Source organism: Cannabis sativa, chromosome 5 (assembly GCF_029168945.1).
Source record: "Cannabis sativa cultivar Pink pepper isolate KNU-18-1 chromosome 5, ASM2916894v1, whole genome shotgun sequence".
NCBI lineage: Eukaryota > Viridiplantae > Streptophyta > Magnoliopsida > Rosales > Cannabaceae > Cannabis > Cannabis sativa.
The window spans coordinates 73543386-73570959 of record NC_083605.1 but is presented as its reverse complement, the minus strand read 5'-3'; the positions used below and the strand labels follow the sequence as shown (position 1 = coordinate 73570959).

Here is a 27574-nt window from a genome sequence, read left to right as displayed (position 1 = left end):
TCATATCATATCATATCATATCACATTTTAGTTTTTACATATTTGATAGTGTTGATATATTCTATAACTAAGTTAATCTTTTGGTCTTGAATTTGATGAAAGTTTAGACATTGACTACCGTTTACCCCAAAAGTGAAGTAAATAATGATACTGATGGAATCCTTGTAGTAGTAATAACTCTGGCCCTCATGGTAGGTGTAACAATGTTTAGGAGCATTGCTATTCGACCAACACCTTTTATAAGTGACATCTTACAATTGGTTAGTAATATTTTTTAAATATTATTTTCATAAATTATATGGGACTCGATACTTAATTACATTAATAGCGATATGCACCGAAGAGAATATTAAGCACTAGTAATACTTTTTAGTAATTCTCAATGTTTAGTACAGTTTAACAAGGAATCTGAAGCCTAAATTCTAAGTTGCAGACGATATAATCTAGGCCAAAAGCCTTCCACTTTCACTGACAAAAGTTAAATTAAAGTCATGAGAATTGGTAGGAGTGGACCATAAGTCATGTGAATGGACATTCTTCTTTTTTCTTCTTTGGTCAATGTATTCTTTGCAAAGAAATTGCTTACCAATATATCATATATGTATCACTTTTTTAACAACTTAATTTGCTAATCTTATATTATCATTGGATGTACTAAAGTAATAGTAGAAAATGGCCAGATTAGATGGTACATAGGAGATTGTAAACAAAAGTAGGGCTTGCTTCTAGTTTTGGTTTGCATTGCATTTTATCTAATGTCTAGTTATATGTTTGAAAAGGATTCAAGTTTGTTTATTATCTTACACTAGAAAAAACGCGTTATCAGTAGTTAATAATTTTTTATATTATTTATTAAATTAAAATATTGTACGGATTATTCATAGCTAGCAAGCCATTATCTCATAATAAATTTTGGTAATTGGATTAATATTATGAATCAATATTGTATAGACTGATATCAAATAAATATATTTATTTTTACATTTAAGTGATTGTATTGGGCAAAGAACCAGCATATGGTCTTATTTTGTTTTTACTAATTAAATAAAGATATGGTTATTTATTATTTTTTTTTATAAAAAATTGATATTAAACTCTAATTAAGGTGACAAAACTGTATTTTTTTTCATTTAAATATTATATATTGTTTAGTTATAGAAGGCATGTTTCTTCTATCTTGTTATAATTATCTGTCATATTTGTGTACTTTCAAATCTTATGATTCATGAAATTCATCACAAAAATGTATATATTTGATTAAATAATGGGAATATAACTATTCACTTATATATACATCTATATATAAATGGAAGAGGTTTCAATAGTTACATTTTTATTGTAACCATCATGGTTACATTTTTTTAAGCCATTGGATTATTATTTTATGGTTGTGATTAATTTAGAAATTAAATAAAAATAAATAAAAAATAACTTTTAACCTGAAAGTAACCTAATCATTTATTTCATTATAAAACTTTAATTAAGATTAATTATATTTTAAAATTAAATTAATTATAATTATTAATTAATTTTTTGCAATTTATTACTATATAAGGATCTTTTAACAATTTATTTTTTTATACTTAAATTATTTAAAATTTTAGAGCAAAGTTTTTTATAATTTAAAATTATACACAATATAATTTCATAATTTAAATTTTATTATACTTGTAATCTTAATTTTAAATTATTACACATAATTATTTAATTTTTTTATTTAAATATTTAAAAAGTAAAAAATGAAATAAGTTGAAGGATTTTTTTTTTAAAAAAATAGCTGCACTTGTTATCGATTGATTAGCTTGAGGCCTCATACTTAGTTCATATAATTGTAACAAAATAATTAAATATCATTTAAAAATAATTAAATATTTGAAAATTTATTATAAGAAGAGAATTTTAATTTGTGTCAAAAGAAGTTTAATTTTTGTAAAAAAAATAAATTTTTTTGTAAATATTATAATTAAATGGCTTAATTATTAAAATAATTCAAGTAAGGATTTAAATATAAATATTAATTACTAAAAGAGGTCTTGTTAAATATGTAATTAATTATTTTAAGAAAATAGTTAATTATAATTAAATAATTCTAAAAAAGGAATGTTTATTTAATTAATTATTTTAAGAAAATAGTTAATTATAATTAATTAAATCTAAAAAAAGAAAGTCTACCTATTAGTAACCTGCTATTACAGGTTAAAGAAAAATGTAACCATATGTTACAATAAAAATGTAACCATTGAATAGTCACCCATATATCTATATATATTATTTCATTACTTGACTAAAGTGGATGTTAAATTATGTAACACAGAGTAACGTACGTTGTCCTTGGAGTTAATTGGTACATCAATGGAATTTTCTATACTAGAAAAGTTACAAACCAAACAAATATTTATTTGACACAATTAAGTAAAAACATTAGAAAGAAAGGAAAACAATAATATTAAATATGTCTTTGTCTTGGTAAGATAACAACATACATATTTAATAGCCATTGCTATTTTTTTTTTTTTGGTGGGTCTGGTTAAGCAATGTGTTTAGATTCCAGTTGAAGAAGAAAGAATATAATTGGCTTTAGCAAGTCTATACACTTTAAAGTTAATGCACCATTTCTTTCTCACAGTTTAAGAAAGCTGTGGAACTGTTTTACTTTTTATTATTCAACCCAAAAAAAAAAAAGAACAACTTGGTTTTGCCTACAAAATCTTTTAGTTGCCTAATACCAACTCCAATCGAGGTGCTTATATATTAAATGGGGTCGTAAAATAATATTTTTTAAAGAAGAGAAAAGAAAAATAATCACTATTGATACTGATGCTAAATCAATTTTTTTATTGAAGTTGCTCTAAGAGGATCTGCTACCGCTTGATAATTTGTTATATTTGGTGTCAAAAATTAGTTCAACCGAACATTATTTACACCGCTATTAAGGGTTGAACTATGATATATATAAATGTATATTGTGTATTGTACACAATATTTTTTTAAAATAAATAAATTAAGTTTTAATTAAGAAGATTTGTGGAGTCAAGAGTATTAACTTTTGGGTGTGCAGTGAATTTCTCCTCTTTCTATTTTCTATCTTGGAATATAATAATAGTCATTATTTTCTTTAAGAACATTTTGAAACTGAACCATTTTGATGGTATGCTATTATTGGTGATTTAATTTATATATAAAGGAAGGATATTGACATAATAGAATTGAATTTATTTGTAAACCCTTTTATTATTTCTTTTAATAATGGCTTTGTAATAAATTCCCAAAGCCCACCACCACCCACCTAAATATTACACCTGATGATAATATAATTTATGTCAACAATCAACTAAAAATATTAATTAAAATAAGCTCACCTTCAAAATAAATATAGAATATCTATACATATCATCTAGTATCTTATGAAGTATATAAATATTTTTATACAAACAAACGATATTATATGCATGTATATATTTTTATACCAAATAGTCCATGCATGCATGCACTGATCATTATGTTTTGTTTATCACTAAAAATGCCTATCAATTTGAGGAAGAATATATAATGCCATGCCAAGCCAAGGTGTCATGCATATTATATATCCTCTATTCTAGTTTGGCTTCTCTAATTCACACTTAGCTAGCTAGGGAAATTGCAGTGGAGTGGAAGAATAAAAATCTACATATATCTTTAGGGATTTTTCTAAGAAGTTTCTTAGTTTTATAGTAAACGTGAGAGGAATTGAAGTCAATCCAAAAACATAAAGGTTTCGCTAGATATGCTCTTTCCTAAGAAGCCAAAAGAAGTTCGATCCTTAACTGGAAAAATAACAGCATTAAATAAATTTATCTCGAAATGAACAGATAAGTATTTGTCATTCTTTAATATATTGTGAGATAAAAAACGATTTGAGTGGACAGAAGAATGCAAGAAGATATTTCAGAAAATAAAAGAACATTTGTCCACTCCATCAGTACCTCTTTCATGGTAAATTTACGAGTATCTCTTTCTCATCATATATTTTATTTTATTTTTACAATAAACATATGTCATTTAAATAAATAATAAACATTTTAAATAAAAGATATATTCCTGCATGTCATTCTTTATCACAATCACAATTTGTGAATTTGATACTATAATAAATTTATTAAATAGGGAAGAAAGAAAAAAGAATAATTGGAAAATAACTTATCTCATGTTATGATAAGTTTTTTAATTTATTTTTATTTATGATAATATTATTATGAATGGGTGGTGAAGACAAAGTTGTATAAAAGAGCCAATGTCATGTCACATAAAATATGGCAAAAGATTCAATATGATCCCATTGTCTGGATGGGGAGTTCCCACACAATCAATCATGTGCATCAAATGTGACTGAATTATTATTACTTCTTTTCTTTTAATAGAAATGAGTCCCCATATTATTAATATATATATATAATAATAAATAAATAAAATTGAAGTGGAAATCTAAGAAGCTAATGCATGATCCGATATGAAGATTTATGGGGGGTGATGAACTAAAATATATTTCTAACATATATCAAAAAAAATTATATTTATTACACCCTTTTTTGAAGAATATTACAATTAAAATTTCTTGAGAGAAGAGAATATGTAGAACTCATAATCCAATATATTCTTCTTTAGTGAACTTCTTGAGAGTCCCCATTAGTTTTCCCAAAAAAATGTGCTGAGTACAGGGTACTTTGAAAAAACTTGCGTTAGTTTGAAGGATTAGTCATTATTCCATAAAACAGTCAGAGTGATGTATTTGTGTATAAGAATCATCATTCTGTGGGTGTAAGAGCCCAATGAAGACTTAAAGTGGAAAACATTACAAATATAGGCTTACATTTACCACCATGAGTCTGTTGGTAAGCTGTATAAGTATTGTATTATATTAAATAATAAATAACATTATATTTAAGTAAAACAATATATTGTATTAATTATTACGACTAAAATTCTTAAAACAATGTAAGTTGTATTATTTAATACATAACAAATGATCCGTATTAACTTATATTATAATATTTACAAAGGATTTAGAGTCAACTCCAATCTCCTACCCAGATTCGAGACCCGAACACGAACCAGACTCGAGACCCGAACACGACCAGACTCGAGACCCATAGTCGGTGTTTGGGTTGAATTTATTGCAAATATAGTATAACTTTACATAATCTATTAATACAAGTCAATATCAAATATAGTATTATATTATAATATAATACTAATACAATACAATCCAATACAATATAATACAACGTACCAAACGATTTTCGAGCGAATAGTTTAGTAGCAAAGTGCTTATTTTTATGTAGTTTTATGAGTTGAAAAATATGAATTCGACTTTGAGTGGCTTCTTTAAAAAATATGAGGAATATGTCTACAAGCCTAATCACCCTTAAAACTCATCTCATAAGTGTTTATACACTAAGTGGTGAGGGCAACTTGCCTTAAAGGGTCTTGGTGTTGAAACTCTCCTTCACTAAAAAAGAGAAACCACAACGAGTCATTAACCCTTTCCTCACCTATTAACATTATACAGCCTAATTAATATTGATAGCTAGTAGCTACACTCCACCTTTTAAGGCTTAAACTTCAAATCCCTTAAAAAACTTGCTTAATTAGCTACTACAATTTTGAACTTAATTTGATTGATACTAACACTACTCCAAATGTATCATTGATATAAAATGGTAGAAGAGAATAGATGGATCTCATTGTCATTTTTTCAACTTCTTTATTAGTTTAGAGCTAGTTAAACACCATTATCATAATCAATCAAATAAAGTGTTATTTTGCTTAAAGTATAAAATATAAGAGAAATGCTAAAGGGCACTTATGGTGTCAAGTACCTTTGTGAGGTGTAATATTACTATTGGTGCAATTTAATATTGAATCTCACTTATTTTACTATAGTAAATATTATAAAAAATCGCTAACTAATTATAAGACAACACTTTATCGTAGTGTTACGCACTATGGGTAAATCATAACAATGCTCAAAATATAAATTTCTAAAAAAGCTTTTTCTTCCAAAAACAAAATTCCACAACTAATACCTACCAAAGCTAAAACATTTTACAAACACATAGAAACATGCATGAACCTTGATAATAATCTTATAGAAATTATATATGAATAACCCTTTTCAGTTGGTAGATAGATACAGATATACAGATACAAATTTCAATCTCACAAGTAATGTAGAGCCAAAATTTTCTTAGCCAAACAAATAGTATAGAAGAAGAATATCTATTCATTCAAAACAAAATAGATATATATAAGAACACACACAGAAATGATTATATTTGAGGCAATAAATATGACAAGCAGCAGCATACTACCAGATAAGGTGGCCCATAAAATTAATTCTAATAATAATGATAATATCATCACCCTAACCTAACTTTCAATATACCCCAATAATTTTCAGTCTTATTTATTTATTTATTTGTAATAATTGTCTACCAATTGAATATTTAACCCTACATTCCAATCATTGGGGATTGGGGAGATAGGAAACAAATTAGTTTAAATGAACTCTATATACCTTCTAGAGCTAACTTTAAGCATTAAGGTCGCATTTGGTTGGAATGAAAGAAAACATAAAAATAAGAATAAGAATAGGAATAACAAAAAAAAAAAAATAAAATAAAAATAAAAAAATAAAAAAATAAAAAAATCTGTTTGGTTGTCTCTCTTTTTTTGAGAGTTTTGCTCTGTCTCTCTCCTTGAGTGTGTCTGTTTTGTTCTAAAAGTTCTAAAAGTTCTTTCTTGTTTTTTCTGTCTTATGTTTATTTCTGTCGTGTGTGCATTGTATTTCTCTGTCGTGGCCAATCTTTTTATTTCTGTCGTCCGTACCCTCTCCACCGAATCTCTCCTACCTTGGTGTATCATAGGAGACATTAACAATATTGGAAGCCAAGATGAGAAAAAAGGAGGGCGTCCGTACCCTTCTCACTTGATCGAAGGCTTCCAGGAGGTTCTTTCTCAATGCAACCTCACTGATATGGATCTCCACGGCCACCCTTACACCTGGGAACGAGGTAAAGGCACAAGTAATTGGGTCGAAATCCGTCTAGACAAGGCTCTCGTTTCTTCTTTTTGGCTCGACTCTTTTCCTTCTGCAATTCTCACAAATGGTGATTTCTCCTCTTCGGACCACACACCACTCTTCCTTGATATTTCTCCAGCTGCTCCTACTGTTTTGGTTCACCATTTTCGCTTCGAGAATGCGTGGACTAGAGAACCTCTTTGCGCTCAAATTGTCCAGGCCTGCTGGGACAACAATGCACAACTGCCCCTTCTTGAAAAGATTTCCATCTGCAGCAAACAATTAGAAGATTGGGGGAGGAGTTTAACTTGCAATTTCAAAAAGCGTCTCAAACAAAGCAAAGCCATCCTCACTTCTCTTAAAGGTAATTCCGATCCTTCTTCAATTGCTACCTTCGGTTCTGAGCAAAATAACTACTTTGAGATTCTTGCTCAACAAGAGCTCTATTGGAAGCAAAGGTCCAAGCAATTTTGGCTTCATAGTGGGGACAAAAATTCAAAATTTTTTCATGCTATGGCCAGCAATCGTAAGCGCAGCAACAATATTCAGTCTCTCCAAAATAACTCTGGTGTTTGGACTACTTGGGACAGCGGGTTAAAAGAGGTAATTGTTGATTATTTTACCTCTATTTTTACTGCTGGGAATGCAAATTGGGATACTGTTGTGAATGGTATTTCTTGTTCGGTCTCTACTGATCAAAATGCTGAGTTGTTAAAAGCGGTTTCTAGTGATGAGGTTCGGACGGCCCTATTTCAAATGCATCCCGATAAAGCACCGGGACCCGACGGAATGGGGCCAGGTTTTTTTCAAAAATATTGGCATATAGTTGGTTCGGATCTGGTTTCTACTACATGTGATTTTTTTGCTTCGGGTTCTTTTCCTTGTCACCTAAATGATACAAACTTGGTGCTGGTTCCAAAAAAGAAGTCTCCGAGTAATATGAATGATCTTCGTCCGATTGCTTTGTGTAATGTTGTTTACAAGGTTATTGCAAAAGTCCTTGCTAATCGTATGAAGCTTCTCATTGATCAAATCATCTCTCCCACTCAGAGTGCTTTTATTCCGGGACGTCTGATCTCTGACAACATCATGATAGCCTTCGAAATTATGCACTATCTTAAGAGAAAGGTTCATGGGAAAAAAGGTTACATGGCGCTCAAGCTGGACATGAGCAAAGCCTATGACCGTGTCGAATGGGGATATTTACAAGCAGTTATGCTTCAAATGGGCTTTGATCAAAGATGGATCAACTTGATTATGGCTTGTGTGACTAGTGTCCGATACTCTATTTTTCATAATGGTCATACCATGGGACCGATCACTCCTTCTCGTGGCATCCGTCAAGGCGACCCGTTATCCACTTACTTGTTCATTATCTGTGCTGAAGGCTTCTCAGCCTTGATATCTCGGTTTGCAAGGGATCGCTTACTTCAAGGGTGCCGTGTTGCTCAAGGTGCACCCCTGGTCTCTCATCTGCTGTTCGCTGATGATAGTTATGTTTTTTGTCAAGCTAATGCTGGGGGCGCCGGTAGTGTCTTGTCCTTGCTTCGTCAATTTGAAACTGCATCGGGTCAACAGATTAATCTGTCCAAGTCTTCAGTTTTCTTTAGTCCTAATGTGAATGAGCAACTTCGACACAATATATGTTCGCTGCTTCACATGCCCGAAGCCTCTGAAAACAGCCTGTATTTGGGCCTCCCTAATATAATTGGGAGGAACAAGAAGGCTATTCTAGGCTTTCTCAAGAACAAAGTTTTGAATCGAATTAACAGCTGGACTGGTAAGTTGTTGTCAAATGCGGGTAAGGAAATTCTTTTGAAAACTGTGGTCCAATCTCTCCCCACTTATGCTATGAGTGTCTTCCTCATCCCTCTAGGCACTTGCGATGAAATTGAAAAACTAATGGCTCGTTTTTGGTGGAAAACTACAAGTAGCAAAGGAAATGGCATTATTTGGATGAACTGGGACCGTCTCTCTCGCTCAAAGGATGAAGGTGGTTTAGGCTTTCGCCTTCTACATGATTTTAACTTAGCTATGCTAGCTAAGCAAGGATGGAGATTGCTGTGTTATCCAGATTCTCTTGTATCCAGGATTTACAAAGCTCGTTACTTCCCCCATGATAATCTTCTCGCAGCAGATTTGGGCCGAAATCCTAGTTTTGTTTGGCGCAGTATTTGGAGTGCTATGGATCTGCTTCGTCAAGGAGTTAGGAGAACAATTGGTACTGGCTCTTCTACTACCATTCTGCACCACCCTTGGCTCCCCGACCCTGGTAATCCTTATATCACTTCTTCCCATATTGGTCTTATTGGTCACAATGTTAGCTCATTGTTCTCTATTGATGAAAGAAGTTGGGATACTGATTTGGTTCGAGACATGTTTAATGAAAGGGACGCTAATTTAATTTTAAGCATCCCTCTCAGCTTCTCAGCTTCATCTGACTTCTGGTCCTGGTCTAATGAAAGCTCTGGTCATTTCTCTGTCAAAAGTGCTTACCGCCTTCTTCAAGCTTCAAAAGACTCTAGAACTGGCAGCAACAATTCAGGTTTTTGGCAAAACCTTTGGCAACTAAAAATCCCACCAAAGGTGCGTAACTTTCTTTGGCGTGCTGCATCTGGGAGTCTGCCAACGTGTGTCAATCTCAGAATCAAGCATGTCGACGTTCCATCTTGTACGCCACACGCCGAGCTGCTTTATACGAAACTACTTCACATATCTGCTTTCTTGCAATTTTGCTTCTTCTTGTTGGCACCATATGGGTCTTCCAGCCGGGGTCTCTCTTGATCACTCATTTGCTAGCTGGTTGGATAGTCTCTTCCAGTCTCCTGATACTGAACGAGTCTGTTCACTGGTTATGGTTGCGTGGTCTCTATGGAAAGCTCGAAACTCAATTGTTTGGAAAGAAAAGTTTCTCACTGTTGCAAATGTTCTCTCTTCAGCACGCATTGCCCTTGATCACTGGCGTAAAGCTCAGGAAAACAACTCTCTATCTCATATCTATTTTGGTAGTTCTGATGATGGAGCTGAGCTATGGACTAAACCTGAAACAAACACAATCAAGGTAAATGTTGATGCTGCGATCTTTGCTAGTGATAACCAATATGGTTATGGAATAGTTGCCAGAAACGACTCAGGTTCCCTTATTGATGCCATAGCTCACTGCTCTAATGGTGCCTTCACGCCAGAGGTTGTTGAGATTATGGGCATCAAAGAAGCTCTAAGTTGGATCAAACGTAAAGGTTGGCAGAATGTTGTTCTTGAATCTGACAGTTTAGTCTCTATCCAAGCTATTCGTAGCCGCTCATCACTTTGTTCCATCTTTGGAAATCTTGCTCTAGACTGTCGCTCTCTTTTGCTTGCTTTACCTTTAATAAAAGTTTGTTTTGTTAAACGATCAGCAAACCGCCTAGCACATACTGTTGCTAGGATGTCACGGTACTTATCTGGTCGTAGTATTTCTGTGTCTGATGCTCCAGTTGCCATTCTGGATGTTTTGTACTCAGAATGTTAATTTAATGAAGTTGATATTTCATCAAAAAAAAAAAGGAATAACAAAAAAATGATAAAAAAAAATCATTAAATTTTTTGTTGTGTTACTTTGAAATGGTTTTTCCTTCCAATACAAAATGGAATAGTCATTCTATCAAAATAATAGAAAGGACATTCTATTGAAATAATATTCTAATACTTTAAAATACAACCAAACAGATAAAATAAAAATTATTTTTCTTCCCATTTCATTACCTCCAACCAAATACCACTTAAAGAAAACTTATTGTGGTACGCAGGGCCGGCCCTGAAATAAAGTAAGCCATAGGGAAAAAAAAAAATTGGACCCTTATGTTAGAAAAAATGTGATATTTTTCAAAATCGGTAAAAAAATGTATAATTTTAAAAGAGAAAAAAAATTTTGGGCCCCTGCGCTGGGTGGGCCCTAGGCACAAGCCTAGCCCGCCTATGCCTAGGGCCGGGCCTGGTGGTACGGAATTTCATAATGACCATAACAAATAAAAAGACCAATATGGTTTTCCAAATTTACTTCAATAGAAAGTTTAAGGATCACTTACACTAGGGTCTGTTTGGCTAAACTTCTACTTCAACTTTTATCTTCTTTTCTCAGAAAACCTCTTCCTTAAAAAGCTTTTATAACTAGTAAAAAAAAATCAGAGCTAAGAACTGAAATTCGCCGAAAACCGAAACAGCGGCCAATACACTTTTGAAGCTTTGTAAGCCCAGAAGTAACTTCTATTAGCCCAACCAACCAGCCCCTTGGTATAGAAGACAATCCCTATGATAGTATGATACCCATATACAGAGTTCTTAGATGTATGAAGATGACCACAAAATGGTTGATACCAAAAAATAAAAACAATAGCCATAATGGACTTGTAAACACTAAGAACATGCACAACTAATTCAAACATGAATTGGAGTCTTCAAGGGACTTGGTGGTGAAGGCACACTTAATTTCACTCCCAACATTTGATGGGCCACTGTAAAGATGGAATGATCAACATCAACTAATGCCTAACTCTAAGGTATTAATAATACATTTTCATTGAACAAACATGATTTTTCAGCAGCAATGGTGAACATTTTAGTATGAAAGTAGTGTAACTGTAAATTACTCCCTATAATACTAAGAGAAGGAAAACAAATATAAATACAAAATTTAGAACTGTGAAAACCTTCTATCTTACATAAGGGCGCGACGGGGTCAAAATTTCTGATCTTCACAACTTTCTGAGCAATACATCAACATAGCCAAAACCATGTATTGAGTGGAGCTTTGAGTCTATGACTCTTCGGTTTGACCCTCCAAGGTGATTTCCTCTTCCATTTGGTTTTCGGTCTGACCCTCTAAGGTGGTTTCCTCTTCCTTCTGGCTTTCAGTCTCGCCCTCTAAGGTGATCCCCTCTTCCTTTTGGGTTTTAGATTGATCCACTTTTCTTTCGCTGAACTTTAAGCGAAGCGGTCGGCCCAACAATTCCTGCAACAGGAAGTATAGAAGGTTGAAATACTTGTCCACAATCTAACATTAATGTAAGTGATTTATCCAACTGAAAAGGGTTCTGGTACTGGACTTTGAATCAATTATATGTAAACAAGAGAGATGTTCTCTTGGTTTTCGGGGGGTCAGTGTGCTAATTTGCCTCTTGAACCTAACAAGATGAGCCTAAGGGTGCAGCAATATTTCATGCAAAAAGTATATAAAAGTTGTATAAGAAGTCCAATATACTGATCAACTCTATTACCTTTCCATCCAAAGATGACAATGCAGCCTCAGCTTCCTCTCTTGTGGCAAAAGAAACAAATCCATACCCTGAAGATCTTCCTTTAGGAGCATCAAATACAACCCTGGCTGAAACTGGATTAAAATTTTCAGAAAACAAATCTCTAAGATGGGTTGATCTTGCTTTCCATTCGAGATTAGACACATAAAGCTTATGGTGTGTCTCCCCAGGACGGGGGCCAGGAGGACGAGGGGGAGATGGTTTTTTGAAACGCTTTGCAAATTCAACCCTGATAACTCTGCCTGATACTTCCTGCATCACCAAACCAATGTGTTGTTGCCATTTGAGAAATGCATACAAATTCGTTTACAAGTACCAAACAGTAAACTCATCAACTGAAAACAAATATGATAAAGTAATAATAAGAAACTTAGAATGGCTGATTCAACAAGAAATTATCTCCATACAGCCTAGTTCTTCGAAACTACCTTCTCAGAAATTGAAACTACAACTACAAATAATCTTAATTCTCAAACATTATAGCAATATCTATATTGCTATCTCATTGCTTGGAGCTGAAACAGTCAATCTCAATTCGAAAATGTAGCTAATCTTTCGAAACTGATTTTCTTTTTTCTGAAACTAGTACCACCACTTAACTCTGTAATAATTTGGGACTAGAAAACTATAACTATGTAGGAACCCACGAGGGACTCGAACCTCAGACCTTGTGGGAGCAAACCACATGCCTGACCATTTAAGCTACCCCTCTTGGGTTATCTTTCTAAACTGATTTACCATTCAATAAACTTGAAACTACCTAAATTCCCTATAGCTTGGAAACAATTCATCCAAGTAAAACTAGATACAAAACTAAGTCATCAAACTGAAACACTATACAATTTAAACATAGAACTAAATGCCCATAAAGTAATAATGTTTATTTAGGAGCCAAAACCAAAGTTTGAGTATATCAATTAACTGCCAAGTACACATATGAACACACACATTAAATTTATTTTTCAGTTCTTGATAAAGAATGATGAAACTAGAACTTAATATAACACAAATAATCTTCCAATTTCTAGTATCTGAGAAGAAATTGATTCATGAAAGCCATAATCACAAACCAAAATAAGCTAATTAACCTGAAGATTAAACTTTTCAATAGCAGCCTGAGCTTCATCCCCAGAAGACATTGTCACAAAAGCAAACCCTCTGTTCTTTCCATCTTCTTGCTTTATAATCTACAACAAAAAATCCAAATACAAAAAATATTATAAGAAAGCCATAGAAATGAGCTCACAGGAAAATGAGAATGGAGGATTGAAAACCTCAACGTCCGAAACAGTCCCACAGGAGCCAAAGAGTTCTTTTATGTCTACTACAGAAAGAGACCATGGAAGATTGACCACGTACAGCTTTCTCTTCTGGTTCTCGACTTGGGTTACTTCTGGGTTTTCTTCTACGGCGATTTCCTGAACCGCGCAGCATAGTTGGAAGCTGGGTTTTCTTGTGAGTGGAGAAAAGAATGCTTTGTGGGGAAGAACAATGGTGGGTTTGGGTGAGTTGAGCTTTAATGGGTAGGCTAATGTTTTGGGGAATGAAGCGAGTTTGGTGGCTGATGAAGAAGACGAAGAAGAGGAGTGAAATGAGCAGATAGAGAACGAAGCTTCCAATGTCGCCATTGTTGTGTTCTGTAAGCTCAAAAGATTGGAGAAACATAAGATAAAGGGATAAGCTATCTATTCATGCTATGGGCAAATTAGTCATTTCACATCTTTTATTGAAGATTTTACAAATGAAAATAAATATTTTTGTGGTTTTCTCTATATTTTTATGGATTTTCTCAATTTTTTTAAGAATAAGTAAAGAGCATTTTTATTGAGCACCAACAATATATTTCATAAGTAGTGCCCTTACGATTGAAAGTATTAGACACCAATAATACTTTTAAGCAATTCTCATCACGAAATTGGCAATAAACAAATCACCTCAAATGGACACTTAAGTATTAAAAAATTATACATCTTGCAAGTATGTCATTGAGCACGCATCGAATACTATAAAGTGCTACGAAATTCTATTGAGTTTATCATAACAATCTTAGACTCAATGCCCTGTCGACTTCAAGATAGCCATTGAGCTCATATATATATTTGCAAATTTCAACATTTCTGTTTTGTGGTATAGTTTTTCCAAATGAAAAGTTCTCCAAAAAATGCTCTTGAAAAATTAGGTGTCTCCCGGATATTGTTTCAGGACAACTAACTTGTCCATCCCGAAAGGAGTCTTGTGGAATGATAGTTGAGTCTAGAAGGGAGTTCCCGAATGACTATCATGTCCACTCCGAATTCAGTCTTTAGGATAGCTAGCCCTTCTCTGGAAAAGGAGTTCTGGACAGCTAGATACTCTTCCTGGAAGGTTGTTCTCCCTGAAAGACAGTTCCGAATAGTCAACTCCAGCTGGTTTTATCTAGGGGTGTTCACGGATTGGTTTGGTATGGATTTTCATAAGTTTTGAACCAAACCAGTATAACGATTTTTTCAATATTAAAAACCAAACTAGACCAAAAAATTTCTCAAACCAAACCAAACCAAACCATTAAGAACGGTTTGGTTTGGTTAGAAACCACGGTTTATGTGGAATTGATAATTATTCATATTTTTTAGTAATTGTACTATTTTTACTAAGTTTTTAATTTTATTTTTCAAAATATATATTTAACATAATAAGCAATAGATCTATAAGATATAAATAATGATATAAAAACATTCTCAAAAGTCAAACATAACATAAAAATCTAAAATTTATGCAATAAAAAACTTGACACACAAAAAAGTTCTAAATTATACATATAGTCATATATAAAAAAAAATGTATAAATTAATTATTTATTATAAACGGTTCGGTCCGGTTTAACCGTTAATTATATATTACGAACTACAACCGAACCATTACGACGTAAACGATCCGGATTGACCAAACCACCAAAAATAATTTTCCCGGTTACGGTTTACAATGGTTCGGATTGTAGTGGTCCGAATTTAAACCGCGATTTCCTGGTTTATATGAACAGCCCTAGTTTTATCCTATCCAAAAGCCTCTCCAGCGAGTGCCTTTTGGTCTGTGATCCCGAAAGCACTTATATGTTCTCGGATGCACTAAGACTGATGCTGACGTGGAGATCTTGTTGGGTTTTATGCCCTAAATAAAACTCATTTCAATATAATCAGATTTACTTATTAATATAGATCAGAAATAACATTTAATGTTGCATGGTTCACATGATTTATTTCATGATTATATGTACATAATGTATAAATTCATCTGAAACCCTTTTCACATACTTGATCCTGTTTATTGTGCCGTCAACACATTGGAAAGTAAACATGACTATGTGAATAAAGTTTCCTAGATTTATCAGACACAGGGTTTTACTGATATGATAATCTACAACAAGAGTTTACTTGTATTTGGAGAAATACTATGTTCTTTCCAGAACATTGGTTAAAGTAAAGCTCAGGTTGGATGCATGGAGTATGCATCGGAAGGGACCGATATTGAACTTTGACTTAGATTTATTAAACTTACCGTAATATCTATTCAAGTCAATATCGCCTAGTTGATCCTAGATCAAATGATCTTAATCCTGTTATGATTAGGCTCAATCTTGAAAGGCTATTCGTGTTCTTTGATTTGTTAGTTAAGCCTACTTTTAGGTCAGGGTGATACGTACATTTTGGGAACACGGTAGTTCAATTGAGTGGGAGCGCTATCATAAACATGGAATCTATAGCTTCTATCTGGCGAATAGTAAGCAAAGGATGATCTCCTTCGAGCTTGACCAAACGAACATAAATGGTGGAGTACTCATTTCACATAAGCTGAAATATCATTTATACGGGGTCAAGTGTTTTAAGGAATAAATACATTGTAGGGTGTAACGGTAATTTAATCCCTTTACAGTGTAGATCATTCATATAGAGGATCATTGATCAAATTAGGATTATAACAATGGATAACTAATGATGTGTCTATATGGTGGAACATATAGAGCATTCTATATACTGAGAGTGCAATTCTAAGTTCTATGCGTGGATTCAACGAAGAATTAATAAGTTAGTGAATTTTAGTGTTAAATTCTTGATCTACTTATTGGAAGCTCGGTTATATAGATCCATGGTCCCCCCACTAGTTGAGATAATATTGCTTGTAAGACTCATGTAATTGGTTTTGATTAATCAATTATAATTCTCAAATTAGACTATGTCTATTTGTGAATTTTTCACTAAGTAAGGGCGAAATTGTAAAGAAAGAGTTTATAGGGGCATATTTGTTAATTATGATACTTTGTATGGTTCAATTAATAAATATGATAAATGACAATATTATTTAATAATTATTTATAGTTATTAAATAGTTAGAATTGGCATTTAAATGGTTGAATTAGGAAATTGGCATTTTTGAGAAAATCAGATACAAAAGGTGTTAAAATTGCAAAATTGCAAAAAGCAAGGCCCAATCCACTAAGTTTAGGGCCAGCCACTTTTGTAGGAAATTTAAACTGATTTTTTTCATTATTTTAATGCCATATAATTCAAATCTAACCCTAGTAGGAATGCTATAAATAGATAGTGAAGGCTTCAGGAAAATTGCACTTTTCTTCTGACTTTTTCTATTCAGAAAAATTGAGCCTTCTCTCTCCCTATCTTTAGCTGACCACTCTCTCTCTTCTTCCTTGATAATTTCGAAATCCTTAGTGTATGAGTAGTGCCCACACACATCAAGTGATACCTCAATCATAGTGAGGAAGATCGTGAAGAAAGATCATCAACAAAGGAGTTTCAGCATCAAAGATTCAGAGAAAGAGATCCAGGTTCAGATATTGATAATGCTCTGCTACAGAAAGGAATCAAGGGCTAGATATCTGAACGGAAGGAGTCAGTATATTCCGCTGCACCCAATGTAAGGTTTCTTAAACTTTATATGTGTTTATTTCATCGTTTTAGAAAGTTCATATTTAGGATGTTAATAAACATACTTGTGAGTAGATCTAAGATCCTGGTAAAATAATTTCCAACAACTGGTATCAGAGCCATGGTAATTGATTTACTTGCAAGAAATTTGGACTTTAAAACGATTGTTTGTATGTTCTTTGGATGGTATCATGTTGTATTGAGTGTTATTTGATGATTGATTGATGATTGTGAAATTTTCGTGAAAAATAATTGTTATTTCGTTTCTGGAATTATTTTTATTGGATAGTATGGAAAAAATTAAGCAAGTTAGCCTTTTACAGAACTCAATTTGGATTTTATTTGAATTAGTTATGATTTTTTGAAGATTTGACAAAATCGAGGCTGTGCTGATAGTTTTCTGCGATCGCAGAACTGTCCGTACAGTTTCGAATTTTTCCTATTTTCTTCAATTTTTCATACTTTTTCATGGAATTAGCTTCCAATTTTTTGTATGGTTTTGTATATACACTATTACTATTCCTAATTCAATTCTAATTATCATTTTGAATTAATTTAAATTTTTTTTTTAATTTAATTCAAGATATTAGTGTAATTTGAATTTGAATAGAATTAGTATTTATCTTTTTGCTTAAAAATATATCTTATTTTTAAATTTGATTATATTTTTTTTTAAATTTAAGGTCAGATATTTTAAGATATTTATAATATCTTTTAAGATATTTATAATATCTTTTAAGATATTTTAAAAAATATCTTATCTTTTAAGATATTTTAAAAATATCTTATCTTTTAAGATTTTTTAATTAAATCTTTTTAGATATTTTGACCTTATTTAAATTTAAAATAAGATATTTATAATCATGTAATTTTAAATAGATGTAAGATATTTTGCTAATTTTTTTTTTAAATTTTGTTATTTTATTTATTTAAATTACATTTAAAATTTGAAAAAGATATTTATTTATCTTTTCTAATTTTTTATTTAATTTTTATTTATAAAATAATATTTAAAATTTAAAAGTAGTTAGCAAATTTTTGAAATGATATTTAGGTTGGTTGAAACCTAATTTTTCAAAATTGTAGGTTTAATTTTAAATTTAAATATTTAATTAATTTTCGAAATTTTTTTTTAAATTTTTTTTATTTTTTTTCGAAAATCTTTTTTAATAATATTTCGAAATTAATTATTTAATTTAAAATTAAATAAATCCTACATCCAACTATCCAGCTAACCCTGTTGCAGGAGTATGTGTTTTAGCTTGTTTGTAAGTTTTTAAAACCTATTATTACTTGATTGCAAATAGCCATGGTTACCTTTTGCCGCATCTAATGATACGATGGCTCCTTTGGTCAAGATAATAATTTGTAACAGTATATTTACAATCTTCTTTCATCTGTGTATGACCTAGCAACATGATAGGACCCATCCAAAGTGTGCCTGTGTGAGCCTATGTGTTTAATTTTATTATAGATGCATATAGGTTAATGTTGCTAAAATAAATTATCATAGTTATTGATAGAATTTATTTAGGCCCATTTAGTTTTTGGGCCTATTCAATTAATAACAGTTGTTCTTATTAAGGTTAAATTCCTCTCTTTTGGGCCTTGTGTGAGAGTTGGGAGCCATAGAAGTGGGTACGACATACTGAACCCAAAGGCACCCCCCTCACACAAACCACCCCAATTGTGAAGGCCCATTTGCCTAATTTGAATGAGCGTACTAGGTTAATTACACTAGTTTAACCTAATTAAAATTGATTAGCAACATAATTAATTTCATTTATTTTGAAATTAATTTAAGAAAAATATAGTTTAAAGAATTATTTTTTATTCTAAGCTAAACTATATGTATTTTCTTGTATTTAATTAAATATAGAATTATAACCATCTAGATTCTTTACGGAACTTAATTTAAATTTTTCATTAAATATTCTTATTTAAGTTGATATTTAGTTATCTACAACTAACCAACTTAAATCTGAATATCTTTTGAATTCAAAATTTCAAAATTAAGTTGAGGAATTTTAGGCATTGGTTATTAAGATTCTTTAGATATTTTTTAAGTTAATATCTTTTCGAATATTAACTTAAAATGGAATATTTTCAAATTAAGTGGTTACAACTTAATTTTTGATATTTAATTAAATTTAAATTTAAAAAAATATTTAAGTTCTAGATTTTTTCTAATACAACTTAAATTAGATATTTTTTCAAATTTTGTGGAAAAGATACTTAGTCAAATAAGATATTTTCTAGATAGTTATTTCTAGACTACTTATTATTTCTAATATTAAATAGGAAAATATTATAAATTGTGAAATTAATTATTTAATTAATTTTGGTACAATTTATTTTAAGTATATTTTTCCTAGTATTAAACTAGAGATTAATAATTAAGCCTTCTCTAAACTTAATTATTTATTTCTTGAATTTAATACATTTAATTAATTTGAAAATTAAATATCTAAGTTGATTTTTATCATCATACTTAAATATTTCTTTTTCATGACATTTAATTAAATAGAAAATTATTTTTAGTTGAAATTTATTTTTTTCAACTAAATTTAAATAATTTTCAAAATATTTTTTTTATTTTATTAATCAAATTTCGAAATTGCATTTCTTAAATGCTGGAATTTCGAATTTTATTTAAAAAATAGATTAAGTTGTAAATTAATTATTTTAATTAATTCTTGGATCAACTTAAATCAATGATTTTTTCATTTATTGATTAATTTAAAATAAATTGAATTAAAGTATATTATTAGAAATTGAATTAATTAGTCAAAGAAAAATCTAGATAGATGATATTTTTGCTTGAAGTATTTTTCTAGTGTATTTAATTAAATAGAAAATTAATATTTAAGTTGATTTTCATCATCATACTTAAATATTTGAAATTTTTCTTATATATTTAATTAAATAGGAAAATTATATTTTTTGTTGTAAATTAATTTTATTAATTAATTTTGGGCCAACATTAAATTAGAATAATTTTTCCAGGATTTATTTTTTATTTTAATATGCATTTTTCGAAAATTGTATTCTTAAATACTTTAATTTTTCGAAATGCAATATATATTTATAGAAAATTAAATTTGAGTTGTAAATTAATTTAAATTAATTTTGTAACAACTTAAATTGAATATTTTTCTAAATATTTATTGGAAATTATTACTAAGATGGAAATAATTCATATTATTTTCATATCCATCTAAGTAAAATTTATAAATATTAAATTAAAATTTGTATTTAGAATTTTTCATTCTAAATTAGAAATTTTAAATAAATATATATTTAAAATAAATAGATTAAATAAAGAGAATCAAAGAAAATACAACTCACTTTAAATAATGAGCTTGATTATTATTAACATATTCGATCTCCATTGTTGGTCTTACAAAAGTTAAATGTTTTCAATATAACCTCGAGACGCTAGACTTCGTCCCCCTATGGATGGTTATTCGTTGAACGCATTTAACACCGTAAGATTTCATTTGATAAGTGTTTTGTAAGTTTTCGTCTCTATTAGACTCTCCCCTACGGTGACTACTTAGAGATAAACTTATGAAACATGAAACAATGGTGGAAGCTCATAAAATGAGAATAACCTTGACTCTCGCCTACCGGGACAACGTTGGATTCTTATTTTGATCGAATAAAAGGTTGCTAGAATGGTTTCTATTTTAGAAGAGCTGACAACTCTATTCAATAAATGATGCTTTGACTCTCGCCTACTGGGACACTGTATCAGTTTGTTGAAAACCTTGGAAATTATTTAGGATTGTATGTTTTAGTATTTTCACTAGTCATTCCTACTTGCTATATGCTTATAATTTCTGAATTGTGTATGAATTTATATTGAACCTTGTTATTTTCTGTTATTAAGTTGTAGTTTAATTTCGAATCTTCATTGTTGGTCTAACTTGGCTTGTTTATCTAATGAGATAAATCCCTAGTGGATTTTCACCATTAGACATACATAATAGTGTTAGATTTCGAAAGATAAATATTGTACATGCGACATCTAGCTGTTCATCAATTGATGACACCTTAGACTAGTATTTTTACGATATGAAACAAGAAGATTATATAAATAAGATTACTTTGACTTTCGCTAATCGAAGCATCGTTGGATTCTTATTTATAAACGAAATTATCCTAATTCCTCTTAGCTTATTCATTTTGAATTAGCTTCAAAACATATCATTGGATGAATGGTCTATAAATCATTTCATGTCATTCTATATTTTCTCTTAAGAAATTAAATGACGCTTATGATTATAATCCCGAAATTCTATTCCCAATTGATATAAATCCTCAATCTTAGAAATCTCCTACTTGTATGGGCAAATCAGACTTAGAGTTATATTAGTAGTGCTGGTCCAAGATAGAATTACTCATTATATTTGGTATAAATTTAAGTCTTTGACTTTAATTTTAGATTCCAAATAGAAATTTTCTTATATTTCTAATTCCAGAATACAATACAGTTACACTTTCTCAAGTGTTTATATCCATCTTCTATTAATGGATTAAAACTGTATGGAATATGAGTTAGGTATTCTGTGACCAGGATCCACTTGCAGTATTCTAAGAACTCTTTGATGTAACTAAACCTATGTCATCAATAGACACTACCACATTTTTTTTAATCTATGGCATTTGTATCTTGTTCATAATGGATTTGACAAGATCAATCTCTACAAAGAGTTAATATGCCTATATCCACTGAAAGTAGTTCATCTCATTCGCAGATGGATGTACATTCAGGGGTGGATATGAGTTTTTCGTTGTATTCTTCAAACGATAACTCTAGATTATACCTTTTAGCAAGAAATTTGAAATGTTTGAAATTAATTTCTAGCAATGGTTAAAACCATTAAGGTATGTGGTTAAAGATCTTGCGAACTGATAGGGGTGGAGAAATAGTTAGTAGATATGCAGTTCAAAGATCATTAAATTGATTTTTGAATTATATCCAAACTTACCTCCCCAGAAATTTCGAGTTGCATGTTGATGATTAGTTACTAGTCGTTGCCTAATTCCTTCTATGGTAATACAATTTCAGAATGATGTAATGATTGTATACTTAATGTAAATCATTACTAGATTCATGGATGACCTAATCAAAATCTTAAGAAATGCTAGAACTGTTAACCATGGTTTGTTAGCTATTCTAAGTGATTAGGGGTGGACCATCCCATAGTCAATAGATAAGAAAGTGTTTGTTCAAACAAATACTACTTTTCTAAGATAATGACTAAGTCTGAAAACAAGTAGCAAATAAAAGAGATATTTAATTCTTGATTACGTAAGTGTTCTATCATCTTATTTAACATACGATGATCCCACTGCCTCTGTTGTCTTGTCACAACCAAAGAGGTCAATACCATTTAGTTTTCTTCGACATAATTCACGGTACCTCGTCGTAGTGGGAGAGTTTCTAGGAACTCACCTTCTTATGACTTGGGAGACACTAGTGATTAAAATCCATTGTGAGTTTAAACAAGTAATGGATTGTCAAGATAAGAAACTAAGAAGAAAGCCAATAGAACTATGGTTTAATCCATTCACATGGAATAACCTAAAGTTTTCTACTACAAGGACATAAAAGGAAATTTTCGTTTATAAGTCTATTCAATAGACTTAACAAAACTTCCTGTTCCTAGCATTATAGGTTTGAGTTTATCTAAACCTATGGCTTATGGTATACCTAGTAATTACTTACTGTTGCTATAATTTATAAACACTACGCAAGTATACGCAATCAAGTAGTAAATCTCACACAGGTGAGGTCGATCCCACAGGGAATTGGATTAAGTACCACTAAATTATACTTATGATTCTATTCGGTAAATCAAAAGCAATTATGATTTAAAAACAGTAAAATATGAAAGAAATTCAGAAAACTTAATAACACAATTTAAAGTTGAGCAAGATGAGACAATAGGGAGGAGAATCCTGTTGTTGTTTACCCAAATTGTTAATGATTAATTACTATCCTATTCTTGGAGTGAATGACAGATTATGAAACAACCTAGCTCCTTTCAGATCTTCTAGATTCTAAATCACATGTTATCTAATTAATTCCTTAATTAAACTAACATGAAATCAGCATTAAGCAATAATCTACTCGTCACATAAGTCATGTGAATACTTTCGTTTCACATAGAACATCGATTATCTTAATTTTAGCATTCTCAATTCTCACTTTTCAGATTTTGAATTGAGATCATAGAGCATGCACAAGGTGATCAATCTTAAACATGAAATTAAACACAAATTAAGATAATTTCACACACAAGAATTGAGGAATGGTAATTAAACATTAACTAGGAAAACATTAAACAACAATCATCATCCTCCCTAAATGGGAAATTTAGTTCAGAAACAAATCCATAACCATTCCTATGACAATATTCAACATAAATAAATTAAAGAGGAATAAAGAAAAGAACTGTTGGTGGATGAATTCTGGATCTTCACTTGAATCTCTATGCTCTTCCTACCGCTCTCTGCTGTGTTTTAGGGTTCCAAATCGCTTCCCTTGACTTCCAATCGCAGTTTTCTATTTATATCTAACTTTTAGGGTTCGTCGGACAAAATTACCCCTGACCGTACGGACCCTCGCCGCGGCCAAAAATGGTCTCGCCGCGGCCAAAAGTGCATCAAAAAACTACGTTTCTGCCCAGACTTTCTAGCCGCGGCCATGGAATTCTCGCCGCGGCGAGATGGAATTTTCAGCTTCGACATCTTTTAGTAAAATGGGCATAACTTTCTCATACAAACTTCAAATGGGCTGATTCAAGATGCGTTGGAAAGATAAGAAAGAGATCTAAAACTTTTATGTTTTGACTTTTTCCAAAATATGATCAGAACATAGTCGAATTTAGGCTTGAAGTTTCAGCTTTATTCTCTTTCAAAATTTTCTCTATTTTATAGATCACTGTTTTCCGAAATTTGTCCAATTTATACATTCCAAGTGTTGAAACCTGAAACCAAAGAAAACAAGCGTAATTCTATTCCAAAAACAATAATTAAGAAGAAAAATAACTATAAAATGTGACCCAAAACTTAGGCTAAAAATAGCTTAACAAATTCCCCCAAACTGAATCTTTACTCGCCCTCGAGTAAATCTAAAACTCAAACTGAAATTAAACAATGCAATCGATAACTAAACCTTCAATTGATTGAACTCCCACTACCACCTGCACAACTTCAAGCAAATCAATAACCAGAATTTCAACTCAATAACTCTACGAACTAACTTGGATGCATAATTCAGAAGTAAGCAATTCATACAGGCACAAAACATCGCTTTTGACATTCATATCACAACCATTCTACACTTTCCGACATTCCGCTAACCCATGTTCAATAAGTTTGGATGACATACCTCTCTCCACTAATGTTGACAATTTTTGCTCGGAATCAAAAGGTCTTTTTCGGTTATAATAGCATGGCTTAGGCAAAACGGGTAGATGAGAAGTCATTTAGGTTACATTATACCATAAGCACAATTATACCAAACAAGCACCCACACTTATCCATTTTTTTCTTTTTCATATATCCCAAAGAAGATAGTAAGAGATTGCATATTTTTTTCCTATGTGCCTACCTCTTATTTTTTCTCAAGAAGACATTATCACATATTTTCTTTTTTTTTCTTCTTCTATTTTTTTCACTAAAGGCACAACACACAATACTTTCTTTTTTTCTATTTCTTACTAATACACTTTATTTCCCCACTTACAACAATTTATCCCCCCAAACTTGCTTAAAGGCTCGTGGCATAATAAGGTATGTTTAGAGTGAAAAGAGTTTAGGATAATGAGTTTAGCTTAGGTAAGTGGTGAGAATTTTTTTTTTTTTTTTTAGAATAGGTTAAGGCTCAACTTTGGGTATACTATGGTAAAATGTTCGGGTAGGCTCAAAAGGCTCAATCGATCCAAAGAAAACTTGCCTAAATCATTTTCCAAACAAAAATCATCAAGGATTTCGCTTCAAGAAAGTATGTCAAACAAATTCTATTTCATGTACAGTCAATCATTCCACAATCCAAGTAGAACAAAAGTGATATGCGTCAAAAATAAATATTTTACATCTACATGAACAACTTTCTAACACACATCCAATTTAATTCAAAAAGTAATGACTCAAGCACACGGTTAAGATTTCAATCCATTACACAAGTGAATAACAGTAAGTCAACCAATATTCCAGCTCAGTTATCAACACATGACACTAACAAAAACAAAAAATAAACTAAAAAAAACGAAAACATAAACTGAAAAACTGGAAAAAATTAAATCTCTCCCCCCAAACTAAAGATGCACATTGTCCCCAATGTGACATTAAAGAAAAAGGAAATGAAACTTACCTGAGTGTCACATCAATAAGCGGTTGACGCCCGTAATAAGCGTCATGCAAGACAACTTGAAAATTGTTGTTGTACTTGCCTTCAAGCTTGGCAAGTGATGAGTTTGAACCAAAATCAGCACCAACAACATAAGACTTTGAATGATGAGCTTGGGGAGATGCCTTTTGTAGCTTGTAGAGGATATAATATGGTGTTGATGAAATATATGAATTCATTGGTGGTTTATTAGTCAATATCATTGATGAAGTCGAATCAATGATGCCATGTTCTTCTTCATCCTCCAATGTCACAGTTTCTACACTTTCATCTAACAACACTTCTTCTTGTTGCTCACTCTCCACTTGGCTATCCATACCCTTGCTTGTGATTTCATATTCAATGAGTTCCTCTTCACAAGGATCTTGATCTTCAATTGTAGGCTCATTATCTTCTTTGTATTCAAATAATGACCCTTCTTCATTGTACCAACAACTCTCATAACTTTCATCATTGGAGTTATTACATTCTGAATCATGAGTCATTGAATTATCACATAAGGATCTCACCATGTCAGTTAAGCGGTTAATCTCTCCTGGAAGTGATTGTAGAAGTGATAGTAGTTGCTCCTCTTTTTCAGTTTGTTGGGATGAATTTGGGCAATAAGGTGGGTATTGGTGACTCCAACCCTGAAGTGATGGATCCCAATGCCAGTCGTAATCAAAATCTGCCATATCATTCAACAGATTTATTACGTCATAACCTCTCATTAATAGAGGCGCTCCAGTGACCTCTGCTCCATAATCAACCCAGTTTCTTGTTTCATCATTAAGTCCGTTATAAAAGAGCCATGTAAAACATCCACTTGAGAAAGTGGGATATAATCTCTCTCCAAGCTCTTTAAATCTCCTCCAAGCAGAATAGAATGGTTCATTGTGTTGTTGGGCAAAATCCTCAAGATATAACATCTGGATTTATCTTGCAGGTCAAACTCATAAGTAACACATTAGTAAAATTAAAAGAAAAATAAAACTAAATTAGTACTAAAAAGAATAAACATTTAAAACAACAAAATTAATACTAAAATCAAAAAGAAAAACTAAATTAGAACAAAATTCAATTTTTAATAATATTACAAAAATTAATCTAAAAGAAACAAATTAGAAATAAGCAAAAAGAACCAAAGTAGAAGTTAGTATAATTTTATGTAATATCAATCTTTATACAATTCCCCGGCAACGGCGCCAAAAACTTGTTGCTATAATTTATAAACACTACGCAAGTATACGCAATCAAGTAGTAAATCTCACACAGGTGAGGTCGATCCCACAGGGAATTGGATTAAGTACCACTAAATTATACTTATGATTCTATTCGGTAAATCAAAAGCAATTATGATTTAAAAACAGTAAAATATGAAAGAAATTCAGAAAACTTAATAACACAATTTAAAGTTGAGCAAGATGAGACAATAGGGAGGAGAATCCTGTTGTTGTTTACCCAAATTGTTAATGATTAATTACTATCCTATTCTTGGAGTGAATGACAGATTATGAAACAACCTAGCTCCTTTCAGATCTTCTAGATTCTAAATCACATGTTATCTAATTAATTCCTTAATTAAACTAACATGAAATCAGCATTAAGCAATAATCTACTCGTCACATAAGTCATGTGAATACTTTCGTTTCACATAGAACATCGATTATCTTAATTTTAGCATTCTCAATTCTCACTTTTCAGATTTTGAATTGAGATCATAGAGCATGCACAAGGTGATCAATCTTAAACATGAAATTAAACACAAATTAAGATAATTTCACACACAAGAATGGAGGAATGGTAATTAAACATTAACTAGGAAAACATTAAACAACAATCATCATCCTCCCTAAATGGGAAATTTAGTTCAGAAACAAATCCATAACCATTCCTATGACAA

General features: G+C 31.3%; 1 protein-coding gene across 1 annotated transcript; it reads right to left on the bottom strand.

Annotated features, from left to right (window-relative positions):
- Nucleotides 1–11591: 11591 nt before the first annotated feature.
- On the bottom strand, nt 11592–14067 carry LOC115716874 (28 kDa ribonucleoprotein, chloroplastic). The gene is made up of 4 exons (XM_030645785.2): nt 13626–14067; nt 13440–13538; nt 12313–12603; nt 11592–12047 (listed from the first exon to the last, which is right to left on the bottom strand). The coding sequence occupies exons 1-4, from the start codon at nt 13977–13979 to the stop codon at nt 11853–11855; spliced, it is 939 nt and encodes a 312-aa protein (XP_030501645.2). The 5' UTR covers nt 13980–14067; the 3' UTR covers nt 11592–11852.
- Nucleotides 14068–27574: the final 13507 nt, after the last annotated feature.

Coding starts and splice junctions, on each gene's coding strand:
- LOC115716874 (XM_030645785.2), bottom strand. CDS start 13,979: ATGGCGACATTGGAAGCTTCGTTCTCTATCTGCTCATTTCACTCCTCT. Junction 13,539..13,625: donor GGACTGTTTCGGACGTTGAG/GTTTTCAATCCT, acceptor TTTTTGTTGTAG/ATTATAAAGCAAGAAGATGG. Junction 12,048..12,312: donor TGTCATCTTTGGATGGAAAG/GTAATAGAGTTG, acceptor TTCCTGTTGCAG/GAATTGTTGGGCCGACCGCT.